We start from the raw sequence: 21,808 nt of genomic DNA, 5'->3' as shown, positions 1-21,808 counted from the left end.
GTAGCTGTCATTCATGCTGACGTGTGGCCATGTGCACCCAGTGTGCTCAGAAGTGGCTGGTAGAGCCCTATATCTTGGATGAGACCTCATGGCTAGTGCATCAGGTGGACACTGTGCTTCATTCCTGACATGCCTGCTATTTCCCTAAAGCAACAAATCCGCCCTTGGCTCATTGTTACATTCAGTATAAGAACTGCTCTGAAGAGAGGTACCAAACCAATTTTCTGTTTAGATTGTAAATTAAAGGAAACAAATCTTTAACTAGGGGAGTCTGATTACATTTAGGTGTAGGACTAAAATGAGCCCATTATAGAATAGTGACAACTTATCAGGAAAGAGAGCCTGTGAAAACAGATTTATAGCACAGTATTGTTTCTTAGTGCTGTAATTCTGTGTCATCATAAGCTCGATTGAGATTGGAGGCAGTGGGATGTTTTAGATCTTAGCCTATTTATGTTTGCATGAGAGAAGGGATTGCTGACAAAGTTGTTCAGGAGATAAGTGAGACAGGTGAAAGAACATCACTGTTAATATAGACAAGAAGAAGGTCTAAAAACTTTTTAAAGTCGTGTTTGTTCTGCTGTCACAGTTTGTGATTGAAATGATGGATTAATAAAATTCAGCGAAATAATAGGGGCAGAAAATTGTGGAACTTTGTATAGGAACAGGAATTTATCTTTTTGGTAAGTGGCAGATAATATGCACAAATGACAACAAATAGGGTGAGATCTAGATATAAATGGGATTGGGAATATTGGAAAGTCTGCTTAAGAGTTGGTTTGTATCCAGAGAGAGGGACTTGTAAAGTATTTGTCGAAGTACATTTTTGGTGTCTTGCACCCTCCCTTGTCATGTCATCCTGTGTTTTATTATTTATTTCGTAAGTAGTTTTAGATTCTCTAGTCCTTCCTCTGTCAGTTGAAGAATTTACTAATTCTGAAAGCTAACATTGATCTCATGTTTTGATCATGTGCTTACCTGGTGCCATGTGCTGAGATTTCTGTTATATCTCAAATGACACAAAGTATAATAGACTAACAAAAGACACACACATTTATGGCTGTAATGATCAGACTAGTTGTGTTGTTCTGGCACTGCAGCTTGATTGCAGTTGAGTTACATCACTAGGACATTGGAGTTGTGTTTATGTACATACATATTTTGTTACTCTGTTAGCTTTGAGGAAAGACCTTCTATGGAAGCTTAACATTAATTTCAATCATATTTATGTGCTTGATAATGGCTTCATACTTCATCTATGCTGTGAGTGATTACGTTCTCTCTTTTCATTATTTATATGTGTAATAAGCTGTCTCTGTATAGCAAAAGCTGATCTCTGACAACTAGCAATGCTGTTGTTAACTTTCAACTATGAAGTGATAATAGCTGCTGCAATACTGACTGATTGTCCTAGCTGCCTACACTGTGGCAGTGCTGAAATGTTGCCATGTAAATGTAAACAAAATAGCATTATACGACTAGTCGTAGCAATTGCACAAAACAACCATGGCAAGCCCATTTTAACTGTAGGGATTTTCTCTTGCATTACATCTTATAGATGTAAGTGGCAAGTGTGCTGTTATTTAAATTTATTTTTGTCACTATGTAAATGATATTTTTTATTTGTATGTTTTATAGGTCTTCAATAAGCAGCTCTCTCTTGCATCAAATGCAGCACAACAAAAAATTGGAAGTGGTCTTTGGAGTCATATGCTCATTAGCACAAATGTTTTTGCAAAAGCTATTTTTACAGTAACAGGGAAGGATATGGCTGTGTTCATTGACCAGTGGGTTCGCACAGGGGGTCATGCTAAATTCAGTCTCAGCTTTGTCTTTAATAGAAAAAGGTGAGTAATGATGGATTTTTTTTAATATGTTCCTTGTTCATATTTGTATTTCTTGTATTTCTAGATAGGTAGTCTTGTAATGAAACATATTTTTATTAGTTTTAAAGTAGGAAACAGATCTGTGAAACAGTAAATACATGAAGTATTTCACTTTTTATTTTTACTATTGGTGGCTGCAACTCATATATATCATTCCACTGTTATTGGTGTGATGATATTTCATTATCATTGTTGACTCTGTCTACAAATAACTTGACACTTGTGGTTGGCGTATTATATTAAAGTATCATGTAATTTCAGTTTTTCAGATTGAATTATGTTGCTGTCATATCTGTTTAATATTTGTCTCTGAGTCTGTGATTGCATGCTGAATGAGTAGTTAAATACATAAGTGTAAAGAACAGAATTTTTTTTCAGGAATACAGTGGAATTGGAAATAAGACAAGATTCGACACAGCAGCGTGGTATAAGGAAGTATGTGGGTCCACTGTTAGTTACAATTCAGGAACTTGATGGGACTTTCCGTCATACATTGCAAGTTGAAGGAACTGTAGCTAAGGCTGATATTACTTGTCACTCAAAGAGTCGAAGGAATAAGAAAAAGAAGATACCACTTGTTACAGGAGAGGAGGTTGACATGGATCTCAGTGCAATGGAGTATGACAAACATGATTATGACATAATTGCATTATGACACTCTTTTAATATTAATAAATGTAGGTCATAGTAACAGAACAAAAAATGATCTGTATAAGTGTGTCCTTCACATATGTCAATGGATAAAAACCTGGTAGAAATTGTTTAATATCTATGTAATAACTTTATTAAATACATTGTGTATATATAGTTATATTTGAGTTACACATTCACCAGTCTTTTTCTGAAGTGCTGGGTGGCTGACTTCTGTTTTTACACTTCACTGAATGGAATTTGTGGTTTGGCTTGTTGCGTAGTTTACAGATGCAGTCCTCCTTGGGATTGTAATGTGGTCCCTTCTGGCACGTCATCCCATGGAAACCATGGGTGGCAGAATGCATGTACAAGTGGTGGAGTTGGAAGTTTGGTTCTTCAGTATATGAATTCATTGCTTCTGTTTCCATTATTTTCTTTGCTATGTCTATGGCTTTGTGCTGTCTGCCTTCAATGATGGTTTTTTAAGCTTGCATCTCTGGAATATTGAAACTTTGTCTGATATCTTCTATGAAGAAAGATTCCTTTACTATTTTGTAAATGTAACTATTTCCTGTGAATTTTGAGATTGACAGAGCTCTTTTTAGGAATCCGGCTTTAGCATTCTCTAGTCTCTTGAGGTTTTTCATGATCAAGTAGATCCATATTAGTTGAATTTCACTTGTAGTAGGTGGCATAACTTTGAGTTTGTACAGCATTATCTCAGTTTACAGGTATAAATTTTATAGCTTAGGGATGTTGTAAATGGCTTTTGTTGCAACTGCTGCTCACTCGTGTATGTACAGACAGAAAGTGGTTTCAGTCGTTTGTAGCTTTACTCCTAAGTATTTAAAGCTGGATACTAATTCTAATACTGATCCATCACATGTGAGATGGTCTTACTTTAATATTCTTCCTTCTCATCTAAATTTCATTGTTTTCATCTTTGAGCTGCTGATTTACATCGGTTTTCCTAGTGTCAATTTTCTGGTGCTATCCATGGCTGCTTGTAGGTCTTCAAGATTCCTGGAAAGGATGACCATGCCATCTGCGTACATAAGCAGTTTTACATTTCTTGTGTCTATAGTCTGCCCGATGTTCGCTGTCATTATGGTAAAGAGTTTCAGACTCATCAGAACTCCTTGTAGGACCCCTCTTTTTTGGATGATGTCCTGCAACATCAGTATGTGATTGTGTCTTGTCAAATGATATGTGCCTAGAACTGATGATTATTTCTAGTTTGTGGCTTGATTTACCTAGTATATTCTCTAGCTTCTGGATGAGTTTCTTCCTGTGGACACTGTTGAGTGCTGTAGGGTAGTCTATAAAGGTTGCATACAGTGGGGTAATGGGTTGCACTAGAGTCTTCGTTATTTCTTGAATGAATTCTTGAACAGCATGCAAAGCTGATCTGTGTGGAAAAGCCGTATGGATTTGTTGGGATATTACCACATGGTCGTTGTTCAGCGTGCCTTAATAGGAGTTTAGAACAGAGTTTAAATATAACACTGTCTAAGCGATTCCTCAGTAGAAACTTGGGTCTTCTTTCCTTTCTTTGTCCTTGCAGAGTTCAGTCATAAATGTCTTCATCCATTGTTGTGAGACTGAGATTTTTGTTGAGGCATCCATTAACTAGGCATGCCAGTAGTCTCCCAGGTCTTCGATTGTGTCATTCGTGTGTTTCATGTATATCTCGTCTGATCCTGCCAGCTTGTTATTATTTCCATTCCTTACAAGACAAGTAAATTCATTGAATATAATTAGGTCTAGGTCTTCTGTGTTTATTTCATGTGGTGTGAAGGAATTTGACATTTTTTCTACTTTCTGAGTAGGTTACTGAAGTGCAGTTCCCATTGTTCCATGTTTAAAAGAGGGGTTGATTTCTGGTTCTTTCAGGGCCTTATGATTTTATAAGGCTTCATTACTATCTCCGCAATTAATTTCTATTCATTGAGGAGATCATATGTTATCTTCTTTTCTTTCCAACATTCTTTAGCACACTCTGTTAGTATGTCATTTCCATGTTCCCTGGCAGCGTGGAGGAGCTATAGTGTTCCTTGTCTCATGAGGTAACATTTTTCATCAAACCATAGCTTTATGGTGCCTTTGAATCTGGTTACTTTAATTGTGGCATGTATACTTATGTCATTCAGAGCTGCTGTTACTTTGTCTAAGTTTCCTTGCCTCATCATATGGATTATTGTTGTTTGTTCTGCTTTCTTTGCTATCCATCTTTCTTCACCTGCATACCTCGAAACTTGTGATTTAAGCTTTTCACCTGTGTGCTCCTGCATTTGTGTGTTAATTCGACTTTAGTTACTACTGGAAAGTGTTTCTTAATTGTGACTTTTTCTGTTGGTGGAACAGAGGGCTGTGTAGTGCGGGAATGGGAACAGGGAAGGGGCTGGATGGGTAAATGGGTAAGGACAATGACTAACGAAGGTTGAGGCCATGAGGGTTACAGGAACATAGGCTGTGTTGCAGGGAGAGTTCCCAGCTGTGCAATTCAGAAATCTGATGTTGGTGGGAAGGATCCAGGTAGTACACCCTGTGAAGTAGTCATTGAAATGAAGAACTTCGTGTTGGGTGGTGTGCTCAGCAATGGGATCCAGCTGTTTCTTGGCCACAGCTTGTCAGTGGTCTTCATGCGGACAGACAGCTTGTTGGTAGTCATGCCCATGTAGAAAGCAGCATGGTGGTTACAGCTTAGCTTGTAGATCACATGACTGGTTTCACAGGTAGCCCTGCCTTTGATGAGCTAGATGATACTTGTGACCAGACTGGAGTAGGTGGTGGTGGGAGGATGTTTTTGAGAGATCTTGCCTCTAGTCTATTACAGGAATATGAACCATGAGGCAAGGGGTTTGGAGCAGGGGTTGTGTAGGGATGGAAGAGGCTTCGTGGGCAGCTGAATACCACTGTGGTAGGGTGTGAAGATAGAACATTCCTCATTTTAGGACACGATGAGAGGTAGTCGAAACCTTGGCAGAGAATGTGATTCAGTTGCTCCAGCCCAGGGTGATACTGAATCATGAAGGGAATGCCAGACAGTGGGACTTTGGGATGTGGTGGATGACTGGAGAGGTAAGGCACATGCGATCTGTTTTTGTACAAGGTTGGGAGGGTAATTACAGTTCATGAAGGCCTCAGTCAGACTCTCGGTATCTTGGTATGGAATGGGTGGCAGCTGTCAAAGTGGAGGTTGGATAGATAATCCTACTCTGAGTACTTTATTTGTGCCTTTAGTTTGCAGTTGGTCAAAGCAGATTTTTTCTGAGATTCCATTTTCCTTGAGTAACTTAACCACATCTTCTTGTCTCATACTCAGGTGTAATTTACCCACGAAGAGCCACATTTTTCATTCACCGTGGTTTAATTCACTGATTTCCACTGACTTCATTCCCTTTATTTCCTGCTCTCTGTTTCTTGGTCTCCTTGGTATTTCCAAGTAGTATGGGAGCCTGTTAATAACAGTTGATTCTGCCTGTTGCTTTTCATTTTGTGATTTGTTTTCTTCTTCTCTCTCTTGTTTCCTCTCCTCTTAACAGTTCTGGCTTTTCCCAATTTGCTGATTTTCTTTGGTGTTTCTTTATTCACATGGTGGTTACTTCATAATGTGTAATGTAAAGAAACCATGGATGTGCATTGAGTATGCCTGTGTGTGTGTGTGTGTGTGTGTGTGTGTGTGTGTGTGTGTGTGTGTGTTCTCTCTCCACTGTCATTTACCTGTACCAAAATAAAAAAATATCAATTCAAATATCCCAAAGTTATATAACAGTTTTTGTACACACATGTGACCTTGTCATTTTCACTATGTGTTACACATTTTAGTAGCTCATAATGCTTTACCTGGCAGTTTGTTTAACAACATTGCATGTTATATTTCTTAACGTGGTTGGATACTGTATAAAATAGCAGGAACTGTACATTTCTGTACTTATGACTATGCATTAATGTCTCGCTCCACAAAAGCCAAAACCTTTCATGACAAGACAGTCAGTTTCTTACCTTGGGCTTTTGAGCCGCAAGCATGGACCATCCAATCTGTTCTTTAAGTTGCTGCTGTGGGCTCTTGCAAGTGTTTACACTGCACAAGAAAATCCAGGAGAATCACTCTTTCTTTTAATTTCTACCTGGAAATGAGGTTTACACTGATTGAAATACATCATACATCTTGTGAGGTCCCAAAATAGAAGTAATGAATGATATGGCAAAGAAACTACCAGCAACTAATCAAAGGCAGCATCCAAGTGCAGTAAAAGTCACCCACCACTGAGAAAGCAATGGTACAATCATACAAGGATCATATTTCAAAAGTATTGTATTATTTTGTGCAGAAATAAATACAAATAGTTTAGACAGTGAACTTAGGTACAGTACAGCTGTTTTCATCCCTCTGCATATTCTGATGCAACAGTTTTGAGTCTGTGCTAGTTGACCATGATCGCAAATGTATATTTTGTAAATAAACAGTAGATTGTCAATATGACTGTTTAATTAACAGGGATGTCATGATGTATATTTAATTTCTGACCTCCAACCATCAAGAGGGATTTAATGTAACAATATGGACTCAATATATACGACATTACAGATGATGATACAGGTAGCCAACTACATCAGTAAACTACAGGTGATGGGAATTGGCTATATCTTAAGACATGAAGGAGGATGACATTTCATTGGAGAACAGTGAGTGACTGCAAGACTTGCAATGTGTAGGGACCAGCATCTTCTATCATCCGTAGTCATGTTTTGTGATGTGAATTAAGTATACATGAGGACTAATAGAGTGATAATAATGTCAAGGTCACAACTAACTTGTAACTTTTTAGAGGAGGTTAGTTATCAATGAAGATCTTGCCTGAGGTGATGGAGAAATACAAATAGATAGTGAATAAGATATCCATGAAACTCGTAGTAATGCCATGTAACTTGCCTCAGACTCAGATTTTTAGAAAGGAGCGAAATATGTGAAATGGGTAATGTAGCCTAATGAAGCAGCTAGAAATGCCAAGGAAGTACAAGATGAGTCCCACAGGACTCTGATTGCCTTCTTCAGAGAATGCCAAAACAAGACATGGCAGAAACAAGAAAACATGCAGAAAAGAAACATAAAGAAACAACAAAAGGACATGAAAGTACTGAAAAAATCACTGGATCATTGCAAGGATTGAGTATAGGTGAATTTCAGAACAAAATGGAGCAGGCACAAGGAAAAATACAAAACCATTAGACTGGAAGGTAGAAGAATTGTCACATTCTTTAGGGAAGACAGCTAAGGAAGTGTACACATTAAAATGGTAATTGCAGGAAAAAAAGCCAAGTTTCCAGTAGATGACTGATGACCTCTTTGCACAGATACAACAGCTGACTGTAGAAGTATGATGCCTTGACACAGAAATTGGAGAACAGATGAACTGTTTAGAGCAGCCATGGGCAGACTTTGGTAGCCCAGATCCTGGTTGACATATTTACTTAAGTTTGCAGTCCGGCTCATCACATACTGATATGAATGACACCCCTTTTCTGACACATCACGGCAACAAATTGTGTCTCAAAACATGCATTTTTGGAAGTGAATTCATTTTATGTTCACCCCATTTTCAGATGTTTACACTTATTTACAAGTTGTGAGTGCTGGTTTTTACTTAGGATGTTTTACAATAGCTTCCTTAAAAACTTCCTTTGCAAAATTCTGCAACATCATTAGTGAAGAAATGATGTTCAGAACACATACATAAATGTAAACATTTGTACAGCGGATGCGAGGTATCTTGAAATGTCATGACGGAAAAATAAACGCTTATAAAAGCAACTGGTTGCAGTTAATTCATTATAAATTACCTTCAGTTTCAACAGTTGCATTGTTCTAATATGTCAACAGTGGACAAGAATTATTTACTAGTGTTAACATGAGAAAGAATATAAAAACAAAATACAGTGTTGAAATAGGTAATCTCATTCAGCAAGCAATTAGGAATAACTCTGCAATTTTTGGTCACAGGCAGCTCATTAGACTGTTTGAAACTTATTGTGTTAATATCAGCAAACACTGTTAGCAAGCATTTTAAAAATATTTTTCCAAAAATACTTTTGATGGCTGATTGCAAAGGCACGAGTTGTTTCCTGTAAAAGTAAATAAATTAAGCCATCATTTCTTTGTTCGTTTTAAAAAGTTGAAGCTTGAAGTTAGTGTAGACTGGCTGTATTATACATGAGCCAACCAGGAATAATGTGAACAACAGAATGGCAAACATTCAAAAAAGCATCACAGGTGGAGTACAGTGCGAGAACTTCATCCTCTCTGCCATGCATTTTTTCTGTGTGCCAGATTGAAACCAGTCATGGGCTGTATTCAGCACATGGGCCGCCAGTTTTCCACACATGGTATATAGGATAAAGGAGCATGTTTAACAGATGTACTCCATGTATACATCTGCCAAAAGAGGGTCAAAGCTCACGAGCTGAAGTAAGACTAATTGCAGAATAGCATTCACAGAATATGCTATTTGAGTTGCAAGATTTGCTGTCTGAAATTATATGAGGCAATAATGATGAACATAAAAAAGGAACTTGTTATGTTGCTTCGAGTTACCTTACAGTACAACACTTCTGTAATTCTATCCGTCTGGTTACATTCATCCTTCAGCATCTGTAAAAAAGATTTGCAGTCCTTTTTTGAATTTATAGGTAAGAAATGTGTATATCAGTTTCATTGCTGCAATGAAGTCAACAGTATTATATTCAACATTGTATTCATATACCTGTGAAATGTCACAGAAATATATAAAACAATGTTTGCAATACAATTGAATATCTGTAGGACATGGTAAAGAGCAGACAGTTTATTGAGATTTTTGATTTCATTATTGCACCTAGCAATCGGAGAAAAACGGTTGGGGGTTCCACGTGGAGGTATTGAAGACATTTGTTTAACTGCTAGATAAAATTGAATTTATTGATCATGGAAGGAGAAGCTCCCAGTGAAATAATTGAGAGTGAGGGAGAAGTTGTTTGGTCATTGTTAATGAAACACTTAAATTCTGCAACTTCTGTTTATTTATGAAATGTAAATTGTGACTTCAGACCAGCTACCATAGAGTCAAAATTATTGCATCAAATGGCACACACAGAGTGTAATGGAGCTGTGTAATACTGTTCTATACTCTCAGTTCAACATCAAAACTTATATTTGCATTTGCAGAAATTCTTACAGCATTTTCACGAAATCCACTGTGCGACAGTATTGTCAGTTTGTTAGTAGTGGCTGGCCTTTTCAGCACTCGGATGCTACCCTTGAGAAGCTTCTGACAGTTTCTGAGCTGTGTTGTTCATTAGCTACATGCTATGACCTCATAACTTCTTAAGAAAGACTTTGCTCACAAGATCTATTACAAACCACAGAGAGCCTAAGGCCTCTTAAGTTCAGTTCAATTTCACTTTTCTGCATGAATGATTATACATACTTGACAGATACTATTGTCAAACCTGTCTGACGTAGTGGCCTTTCAGTTTAGTTAATGTAACCTCCCATATTACACTCCTGGAAATGGAAAAAAGAACACATTGACATCGGTGTGTCAGACCCACCATACTTGCTCCGGACACTGCGAGAGGGCTGTACAAGCAATGATCACACGCACGGCACAGCGGACACACCAGGAACCGCGGTGTTGGCCGTCGAATGGCGCTAGCTGCGCAGCATTTGTGCACCGCCGCCGTCAGTGTCAGCCAATTTGCCGTGGCATACGGAGCTCCATCGCAGTCTTTAACACTGGTAGCATGCCGCGACAGCGTGGACGTGAACCGTATGTGCAGTTGACGGACTTTGAGCGAGGGCGTATAGTGGGCATGCGGGAGGCCGGGTGGGCGTACCGCCGAATTGCTCAACACGTGGGGCGTGAGGTCTCCACAGTACATCGATGTTGTCGCCAGTGGTCGGCGGAAGGTGCACGTGCCCGTCGACCTGGGACCGGACCGCAGCGACGCACGGATGCACGCCAAGACCGTAGGATCCTACGCAGTGCCGTAGGGGACCGCACCGCCACTTCCCAGCAAATTAGGGACACTGTTGCTCCTGGGGTATCGGCGAGGACCATTCGCAACCGTCTCCATGAAGCTGGGCTACGGTCCCGCACACCGTTAGGCCGTCTTCCGCTCACGCCCCAACATCGTGCAGCCCGCCTCCAGTGGTGTCGCGACAGGCGTGAATGGAGGGACGAATGGAGACGTGTCGTCTTCAGCGATGAGAGTCGCTTCTGCCTTGGTGCCAATGATGGTCGTATGCGTGTTTGGCGCCGTGCAGGTGAGCGCCACAATCAGGACTGCATACGACCGAGGCACACAGGGCCAACACCCGGCATCATGGTGTGGGGAGCGATCTCCTACACTGGCCGTACACCACTGGTGATCGTCGAGGGGACACTGAATAGTGCACGGTACATCCAAACCGTCATCGAACCCATCGTTCTACCATTCCTAGACCGGCAAGGGAACTTGCTGTTCCAACAGGACAATGCACGTCCGCATGTATCCCGTGCCACCCAACGTGCTCTAGAAGGTGTAAGTCAACTACCCTGGCCAGCAAGATCTCCGGATCTGTCCCCCATTGAGTATGTTTGGGACTGGATGAAGCGTCGTCTCACGCGGTCTGCACGTCCAGCACGAATGCTGGTCCAACTGAGGTGCCAGGTGGAAATGGCATGGCAAGCCGTTCCACAGGACTACATCCAGCATCTCTACGATCGTCTCCATGGGAGAATAGCAGCCTGCATTGCTGCGAAAGGTGGATATACACTGTACTAGTGCCGACATTGTGCATGCTCTGTTGCCTGTGTCTATGTGCCTGTGGTTCTGTCAGTGTGATCATGTGATATATCTGACCCCAGGAATGTGTCAATAAAGTTTCCCCTTCCTGGGACAATGAATTCACGGTGTTCTTATTTCAATTTCCAGGAGTGTATATTGCAGTTAGCTACCCAGCAAAGTCTGTTCAATGTAGTATAATGGTGTAACAATTGCAAATCACAGTATTTGACTGGAAGCTTATAAAAAAAAAAAAAATCTGCTGAGAACCTAGAAAAATTCTCCATCACTGAATAATTACTGGCAATATTATGATAGGAAAAAACTAGCTGGTTTCATCAGTACTCAAGTTATTTAGGTTCCCTTTTCCAGAACTAGTACTACTGGGACTTGTGGATAAAAGCCACTTTTCAAATATATGCTGCTTTTTCTATCCACCTGGACTTAAGTTAGGCCTGTTTACTGTTTCTCTTGCTTTTATTTGTTTCTCTTCTTTTACTTCAGACCTCTTTGACATGTTTCCCTTATCACTGTACTTAGCTACTGTTTGCTTCTCTCTGTCATTGTGCCCAATTGTATCTCCTACCTATCTCTCTCTCTCTCTCTCTCTCTCTCTCTCTCTCTCTCTCTCTCTCTCTCTACATGTTTTATTATCTCATTCTGTCCCCACTCATCTCTCTCTCTCTCTCTCTCTCTCTCTCTCTCTCTCTCTCTCTCCCTCTTCCTCTCCCCCCTCCCCCTCTCTCCCTCTCCTCCTCCTCCTCCCTCTCCCCCCTCGCCTCCCCTTCGTCTCCCGCTCCCCCTCCCTCCCCTCCCTCCCCTCCCCTCCCCTCCCCTTCGTCTCCCCCTCCCCTCCCCCTCTCACTCTCCCCCTCCCCCTCCCTGTCCCCCTCTCCCCCTCCCTCTCTTTTTTCTCTCCCTCCCTCCTTTCCTTCCCTCCTCCCCCCCCCCCCTCCCACCAACCTCTCCTGCTTTCCCCACTTCCACCCTGAAGTCTGATGTATTTTAACCCTAGAAGTACCAACAGAGGGAGGGGAGAGGGGTGTATGTTACTTTATGCTCACCTTTTGTAAATACTGTACTGTAGTCATGTACTTGATATTTTAAAGAAAATATTTATTGTTTTCAATTAATGCTTCTATCATATTCTTTAACTGTTGTAATTTTTCCAGTTAAACTTAATCCAAAAATCGATATTCAATATTTTCAGCTTTTAGACCCTTCATAGACATCAGTATCTCTCTGAAAATTATGTTGTTAATAAAAGTCAACAACAACTAACAAAATTTGAATTTTTTGTGGTTATAAAGTAACACACTGCACCCCCTGTTGGTAGCATATCTTATCGGAGATGTGTTGGTGTTGCTAAGACAGCACTAAAAGATATTCATGGCTCTGGAACCAACTTACACATTAGTAAAGCTTTTGAAAATATGTTGTTAATAAAAGTGAAAAATGGTTAACAACATTTGTATTTTTTTTAACGTTTTTTGCCGCCTATATAAACTAACACCCCACTCAACCCCTTTTATGGAAAAGGCATTTGTATAGCTGGGTTCAGGACTCTCTAAAGTTGTAAAATCTTTTCCACTCCATTGGCTGGTTGATATAGGAACCATTACAAATTATTTAAAAAAGAAAACAGTTTTGGATGCAAAGTAATGATTATTTATGTGTTTCATCCTTATGGGGCATCATCAGACTGTGTAGCATTCTGGAAGCAAGCATTCGTCAAACTGTGCGAGATAGTGTGTGGACGTTAAACACACTAGCCTCTGCAGACGTGGCAGCATGGTCCTATCTCTTCAGTTCTGTATATGCTGATGTTAGCTTGTTTAATGTCCTTGCTCTATCTTGCACAATGTGATGAAAGCTTATTTTCAGAATCCTACATAATCTGATGATGCCCCAAAAGGGTGAAATGCTTTATCATAGAATCATTATTTTGCAACCAAGACATTGCTTTTTGGAAAAAAATCTACAATTATGTTTCTTATCTTCATGTGCATCCTGTGTGGCTCTCTCTCTTTCTAAATTTAGGAAGTTATTTTATTTTTTCACCTCTTCTTTAATTGACTTTTTACTGTTAGGAGGCAAATGTATGTTTCATGTTTTGGGTTTGGATTCATTTCCTCTTAGAAAGATATGAATTGAGTGTGTAATAGTAATTAATGTACTTACAGTGCTGACTCACCTGTGTTGTGGATAAGACTGGATCCAGACATGACATTGTTGCGCTCTTGTGCAATAGAACAGCCAGATTACCAGTGGCAGTACCAACTCCGCCATGAAAGAGATGTTACTGCACAGATAGAAGCTATAGCAGCTCTTGAAAGATTTCCCACTCCTCCTACTCGTCTTGCTCTCACAGATACTATAGAAAATGAACAGACATATTATAAAGTACGTTGCCGTGCAGCACATTGCCTTACAAAGGTATGTATACGAGTGATTGTGTATCCTGTTATTCTTTAAAAATATTGTCTGTTATCAGTTATTTTTAAAAACAGTGAATCAGTAGAGTTCAATATGACTGGAAGGTAGTTACTGTTTTTCACAGCGCTTTCTAAAAAATTACTATCATCACAAACTTGACTGTAGAAAGAACTCATCCGGTTGCTATGATTCTGATTTTGAAGTTGAATGAGAGCATTTTGAATATTCTTCTAACACCACTGTATATTTCTTAAGTGAAGCAGATGAACGTGAAATTATGATGCTTTCTCTTCAGTAATGAACTTACCTTAAAATATACACATTTGGAGAGTATTGATCATCTCAGAATGATGTGAGTTTCACAGTCTTAACGTATTTTGGTAGAGAGAAATAAATTGTGAAATTTTTCAACCGTATCACATAAAGAACAGATTGGAAAAAAATTGTGCTTCAGGTGGTATAATTCCAAGTATCGGTAAGGGAAACGCTTAAAATAAAAAAAATAAAAAATGTACTTTCCATCATCAGAACTATACATCATCCTATTTGAAGGAAAGCAAGATTTTTGGATGAGGTTGGAAAGAAGGCATACAGGTGACAGGTTGCTCAGACCCTATGTCTGTTATGAGAATGAAAGAAGGTAAAGACAAAGGAAAAGTGTCAGAATGTGAAATCAAAGATACTGCATTGGTAAGCACTGTGCATGTTACAGTTCAGAAAGGACAGTCTGGGAAATATTGATGGAGGAAGAGAAAATGAAAAGTGGTAAGAGTAATGCAATTAATAAAAAGGAAGAAAGGGTAAAAGAGCAGGGAGAAAGTGGCAGGGGAATGTGTGTGTGTGTGTGTGTGTGTGTGTGTGTGTGTGTGTGTGTGTGAGAGAGAGAGAGAGAGAGAGAGTTTGGGGGGAGATTGGTGCTTTGTGGATTGATCCAGGTGGCTAGTGTGATAGAGATATAGCAGGCATGCTGTAAAGAGTGTTGAGTAACTGGATGTCCCTAAGTTAGACAGTTCATCTGTGTATGTTAGACATTTCATCTGTGTATGTTGATGCATTCAATCAATTAGATGATGTATGTTTCGGTGTATCGACAAGTGCCAACATGAAGATGAAGAACACAAGAGCAGAGAAGGCTATGAGACAATGTCAGCCAATAGCTCCTGCCAGCCTGGGGCACACAGTACTAGACCTACACTAGGAGAGCACTACGATAACAGTTATTAGTGATCCATATCCATTGCTTGTATGGACATAGTATAAAGAGAAAGACATCGCCTTTTTGAATGTTGTCCATGACTTGCGACACGTTCTTGTAATACAAAGTTAAATACTGTCAATCTCCTTTGTTGCAATAAACACTATTAATGTGATTTGCTTGAATTATTGAATAACTATCCGAGAATGCAGCATCCTTTAGGCACCCTGTAAGAGACGAGTAGACAGGACTCCACAATGTATAGTAAAACAGGGAATGGAGCATTTCTTAAAGTGTGTGCCTCTTTGGTAAATATATCTGCTTCAACATCAAATCCCTCAATACCTATACTAATAACCTCTCTCAAGCTTTCCTATCCCACAGCCACCCTAGAGAGTTTGTGGAGAAACAAATCACCCAGGCAGTCTTTTCCTCCAACCTACATAGCTCTCATTTGTGAAAACATTAGCCTCCCCACCCCTCCACCATCTAATATTATTTAAAAAGAAGAAAGTAAATGTTATTGGATGTGAGCTCTACATTCAGATGTTATTATTTTTGTTATGAATCTTCTCAAAAAATTGAAACTGTATGATGATATCAGTTTCATAATTGTTTAGGAATGTGGCCTGCCAATTTCTAAATCCTTATGAAGATGGTTGGAGAAAAGATTTCAAAATAGTGCACTTTATTTAGAGAAGCTATTCCAGCCTCAGTCAAACTAGCTGTCACACTGTGGTTTGATGCCAGTGGTGAATATTTCACCAGCCTGTTGTATATATTTAGAATTTCACAACAAATGATCTCAACTATAGTCCCAGATATGCATGAAGCCATAATTATTTCATTGAAAGACTCTGTGAAGCTAAAGATAGTATGTTTTTTTTTAAAGAATACAACTTTATCAGCTACATTTATGCGTATTACTTAAATATATCTAACAGTACTTGTACAATTTGCTTATGAGGGGCCTCTGAATTTCCGATGAGGGTTTCATGATGCGACATAAAGAAAGGAAGAGTTAGGAGAGAATGAATGATTGGTATTTGTGCTTTAGGATGTTGATGGCGAAGATTGGTTTGGAGGTGCCGTTATCTCAAGTGGTGTGTTGCTTGGCACATTTGAATTCATTATCCTTCTATAATATCTCATTTGTATTTATAGAAAAACATCATTATTTTCTTGCTGAAGTTATTCGGAACATGCTCTCCGTAAAGTGCAAATTCATCTCAATTTTGAAGTGCCTGTACTAACTTTTTCATGTAGTTTTGCACATTCAATCATTGGCAAATATTAAAAGAAACTGGTTATACCTCGGGTCAAGCAGCAAAGGTCAGATAAATAACAACAATGAGAGTACAAAAGGTTCTGTTATAACATGGTATTAATATGCTGGTGAGGAAATATTAATTTAATGAATATTATGAATATGAAATTTAAAAGAATGCAAAATCCCCCAAGATCGCCAAAATTTCACAGAAGCTAAAAAGTTAGCACAAACTTCAATGCGAGATGCTTTTAATAGTTTCCACAATGAAACTCTGCCTCAAAATCTGGCAGAAAACCCAAAGATTCTGGTCGTATGTAAAATACACCAGCGACAAGACATAGTCAATACCTTCACTGCATAACAACAATGGTGATGTTATTGGTGACAGTGTCACTAAAGCAGAGTTACTAAACATGGTTTTCCAAAATTCCTTCACAAAAGAAGATGAAGTAAATATTTCAGAATTTGAAATGAGAATAACTGCCAGCATGAGTAACACAGAAGAACATACCCTCAGCGTCGCGAAACATCTTAAACCACTTAAGAAAGACAAGGATTCTTGTCCACATTGTATACCAGTCAGGGTCCTTTCAGAGTATTCTGATATAATAGCAGTCATATACAACCACTCGCTCATAGAAAGATCCATACCCAAAGACTGGAAAGTTTGCACAAGTCGCCCCAATACCTAAGAAAGGAAACAGGAAAAATCCACAGAATTACAGACTCGTATCACTAACATCAATTTGCAGTAGGGTTTTGGAAGATATGCTGTGCTCGGACATTATGAATCACCTCAAAGAAAGTGATTTATTGACAAACAGCCAACATGGATTCAGAAAATATTGTTCTTTTAAAACACAATTAGGTATTTATTGTCATGAAGTAATGAGTGCTATCAACAGGACATGACAAATTGATTCCATATTTTTAGATTTTCAGAAGGCTTTTGACACCACTCCTCATAAGTGACTTCTAATTAAATTGCATGCCTATGGAGTATCATCTCAATTGTGCGACTAGATTCATGATTTCCTGTCAGAAATGTCACAGTTCATAATAACTGATGGAAAGTCATTGAGTAAAACAGAAGTAATACCTGGCATTCCCCAAGGAAGTGTTATAGGCCCACTGTTGTTCCTGATCTGTTGTTGTTGTGGTCTTCAGTCCGAAGACTGGTTTGATGCACCTCTCCATGCTACTCTATCCTGTGCGAACTGCTTCATCTCTTAGTAACACAGCATCCTACATCCTTCTGAATCTGCTTACTATAGTCATCTTTTGGTCACCCTGCACGATATTTGCCTCCTACACTTCCCTCCAGTCATAAGTTGGTGATCCCTTGGTGTCTCAGGATGTGTCCTATCAACCCATCCCTTCTTTTAGTCAAGTAGTACCACAAATTTCTTGTCTTCTCAATACTATTCAGTACCTCCTCATTAGTTATGTGACTACCCATCTAATTTTCAACATTCTTCTGTAGCACCACATTTTGAAAGCTTCTATTCTCTTTTTGTCTAAACTGTTTATTGTCCATATTTCACTTCCATACGCGGCAACACTCCAGACAAATACTTTCAGAAAATACTTCCTAACTCTTAAATCTATATTTGATGTTAACAATTTCTCTTCTTCAGAAATTATTTTCTTGCCATTTCAGGTCTACATTTTAAATCCTCTCTGCTTTGACCATTATCAGTTGTTTTGCTGCCCAAATAGCAAAACTCGTCTACTGCTTTAAGTATCTCGTTTCCTAGTCTGATTCCCAAAGCATGACCTAATCTAATTCCATTATCTTTGGTTTGGTTTTGCTGTTGATCATTTTATACCCACATTTCAATACGTTGTCCATTCCGCTCAACTGCCCTTCAAAGTCGTTTGCTGCATCTGACAGAACTACAAAGTCATTGACAAAGCTCAAAGTTTTTATTTCTTTTCCTACTCCAAATTTTTCTTGGGTTTTATTTACTACTTGTTCATGTACAGATTGAATGACACCAGGGATAGGCAGCAACCCTGTTTGACTCCTTTCTCAACCACTGCTTCCCGTTCAGGGCCCTCAACTCTTATTACATCTGCCTGGTTTTTGTACAAGTTGTAAATAGCCTTTCGCTCTATGTATTTTACTCCTGCTACCTTCAGAATTTCAAACAGAGTATTCCAGTCAACACTGTTGAAAGCTTTCTCTAAGACCACAAGTGCTATAAATGTAGGCTTACCTTTCCTTAACCTGTCTTCTAAGATAAGTTGTAAGTTCAGTATTGCCTTGTGTATTCCTACATTTCTCTGGAATCCAAACTTAGCTTTCCCGAAGTCGGCTTCTACACTACTGGCCATTAAAATTGCTACACCACAAAGACGACATGCTACAGACGCGAAATTTAACCGACAGGAAGAAGATGCTGTGATATGCAAATTATTAGCTTTTCATAGCATTCACACAAGGTTGGCGCAGCTGGTGACACCTACAACGTGCTGACATGAGGAAAGTTTCCAACTGATTTCTCATACACAAACAGCAGTTGACTGGCATTGCCTGGTGAAACGTTGTTGTGATGCCTCATGTAAGGAGGAGAAATGTGTACCATAACATTTCCGACTTTGATAAAGGTCAGATTGTAGCCTATCATGATTGCGGTTTATCGTATCTCGACATTGCTGCTCGCGTTGGTCGAGGTCCAATGACCGTTAGCAGAATATGGAATTGGTGGGTTCAGGAGGGTTATATGGAACACCATGCTAGATCCCAATGGCCTCATATCGCTAGCAGTCGAGATGACAGGCATGTTATCCGCATGGCTGTAATGGATCGTGCAGCCACGTCTTGATCCCTGAGTCAACAGATGAGGACGTTTGCAAGACAACAACCATCTGCGTGAACAGTTTGACGACGTTTGCAGCAGCATGGACTATCAGCTCGGAGACCATGGCTGTGGTTACCCTTTATGCTGCATCAGAGACAGGAGCGCCTGCTATGGTGTACTCAATGACGAACCTGGGTGCGCGAATGGCAAAACGTCATTTTTTCGGATGAATCCATGTTCTGTTTACAGCATCATGATGTCGCATCCGTGTTTGGCAATATCGTGGTGAACACACATTGGAAGTGTGTATTCGTCATCGCCATACTGGCGTATCACCCGGCGTGGTGGTATGGGGTGCCATGGGTTACACGTCTTGGTCACCTCTTGTTCGCATTGACGGCACTTTGAACAGTGGACGTTACATTTCAGATGTGTTACGACCCGTGGCTCTACCCTTCATTCGATCCCTGCGAAACCTTACATTTCAGCAGGATAATGCACAACCACATGTTGCAGCCCCTGTACGGGCCTTTCTGGATACAGAAAATGTTCGACTGCTGCCCTGGCCAGCACATTCTCCAGATCCCTCACCAATTGAAAACGTCTGGTCAATGATGGCCGAGCAACTGGCTCATGACAATACGCCACTCACTACTCTTGAAGAACTGTGGTATCGTGTTGAAGCTGCATGGGTAGCTGTACCAGTACACACCATCCAAGCTCTGTTTGACTCAATGCCCAGGCGTATCAAGGCCATTACTGCGGCCAGAGGTGGTTGTTCTGGGTACTGATTTCTCGGGATCTATGCACCCAAATTGCATTAAAATGTAATCACATGTCAGTTCTAGTATAATATATTTGTCCAATGAATACCCATTTATCATCTGCATTTCTTATTGGTCTAGCAATTTTAATGGCCAGTAGTGTATCAGTTTTTCCATTTTTCTGTAAAGAATTCATGTTAGTATTTTGCAACCATGACTTATTAAACTGACAGTCCACTAATTTTCACACCTATAAGCATGTGCTGACTTTGGAATTGGGATTATTACAGTCTCCTTGAAGTCTGAGGATATTTCACCTGTCTCATACCTTTTGCACACCAGATGGAAGGGTTCTGTCATGGCTGGCTCTCCGAAGGCTATCAGTAGCTCTAACAGAATATCGTCTACTCCCAGAGCCTTGTTTCAACTTAAATCTATCAGAGCTCTGTCAAATTCTCCCTGCAGTATTGTATCTCCCCTCTCATCTTCATCCACGTGCACTTGCTTTTCTACAATATTGCCTTCAAATTTATCTCCCTTGTACAGACCCTCCATAGACTCCTTCCACCTTTCAGCTTTCCCTTCTTTGCTTAGGGCTGGTTTCACATATGATATCTTGATATTCGTACAGCTGATCTACATAAACGATTTAGGAGACAATCTGTGCAGCCCTCTTGAGATTGTTTGTAAATGATATTAATCGGAATGAATTGTAAAATGATTTAGATGAGATATCTGTATGGTGCAAAAAGTGACAATTCAGGAAAAGTGTGAAGTCATTGACGTGAGCACAAGAAGAATGTGCTAAATTTCAGTTATTCTACAACTCAAGCAAATCTAAAGACTGTAAATCAACAACATAATTAGGGATTACAATTATGAATAACTTAAATTGGAACAGTCACATAGATAATGTTGTGGGGGAAGCAAACTAAAGACTGATTTGTTGGCAGAACACTTAGAAAATGTAACAAATATACTTAAGAGACCACTTACATTACACTTGCCCACCCTCTTCTGGAGTATTGCTGTGCAGTGTGGGATCTGCATCAGATGGGACTGATGGAGAAATTTGAGAAAGTTCAGAGGAGGACATCTCATTTAGTATTATTGTGAAATAAGGGAGAGTGCCATGGATATGATACACAAATTTTGGTGGCAGTCATCAAAACAAAGTCATTTTTTGCCATGGCAGGACCTTCTTGTGAAACTTGAATCACCAACTTTCTCCTCAGAGTGTGAAAGTATTTTGTTGTTGTCCACCTACATAGGAAGAGGTGATGAGAATAATAAAACAAGAGAAATCAGACCTCACACAAAAAGATTTAAGTGTTCACTTTCCCTGCAAGCCGTTTGATTGTGGAACGATAGAGAAGTAGCTTAAAGGTGGTTGCTGCACCCTCTGCCATGTATTTCATTGTGAAATGCAGAGTAATCATGTAGATGCAGATGTAGATGTAGATGCAGATGTAGATGTAGATGAGATATATACATGTAATTTTTAGTCAGAATTAGAAATAAAGATGGTACGAAAGGTTCTATTGTAATGTATAGTACTACTATGTGGATGAGGAATATTAGTTTACTGAATATATATGCTTTAATTTTTGGTCAGAATTAGAAAAAATCCTTACCTATGTATTGTGTGTTTATTGTGTATTGAACCGGGGACCTAGAAACGATGGAGATGCTTCGTTCCGCCTTAGCCCTCAGTGGTCCACAACAGGCCATAGCAGTCCATCCATCTCACTGCCGCCCCACACCAAACCCAGGGTTATTGTGTATTGTGTGGTGTGGCCCCCAGTGCCCCTCCCCCGCCCTCCCCCCAGGAATGTCTCATACCATATATGTTTGTGTGGTAGAGTAATTATGGTGTACACGTATGTGGAAACAGTGTTTGTGCAGCAATTGCGACATAGTGTAACTGGGTAGGAATAAGGGGAATCAGCCCGAATTCACTGAGTCAGATGGAAAACCACCTTAAATACCATCCTCAGGCAGGCTGGCACACCAGA

General features: G+C 39.8%; 1 protein-coding gene across 1 annotated transcript in view; it reads left to right on the top strand.

Moving 5' to 3' along the window:
- LOC126251591 (transcription initiation factor TFIID subunit 2) overlaps positions 1-21,808 on the top strand; it is a 135,381-nt gene that overhangs the window by 33,970 nt on the left and 79,603 nt on the right. The window contains exons 9-11 of the mRNA XM_049952126.1: positions 1,639-1,847; positions 2,265-2,504; positions 13,508-13,760. Coding sequence (XP_049808083.1) covers positions 1,639-1,847; positions 2,265-2,504; positions 13,508-13,760 — 702 coding nt within the window. The remainder of the gene's footprint in view (positions 1-1,638; positions 1,848-2,264; positions 2,505-13,507; positions 13,761-21,808) is intronic.

This window comes from Schistocerca nitens, chromosome 1 (assembly GCF_023898315.1).
Source record: "Schistocerca nitens isolate TAMUIC-IGC-003100 chromosome 1, iqSchNite1.1, whole genome shotgun sequence".
NCBI classification, from domain to species: domain Eukaryota; kingdom Metazoa; phylum Arthropoda; class Insecta; order Orthoptera; family Acrididae; genus Schistocerca; species Schistocerca nitens.
Note: the sequence above shows the minus strand (reverse complement) of the source record. Positions and strands in the feature narration are given on the sequence as shown.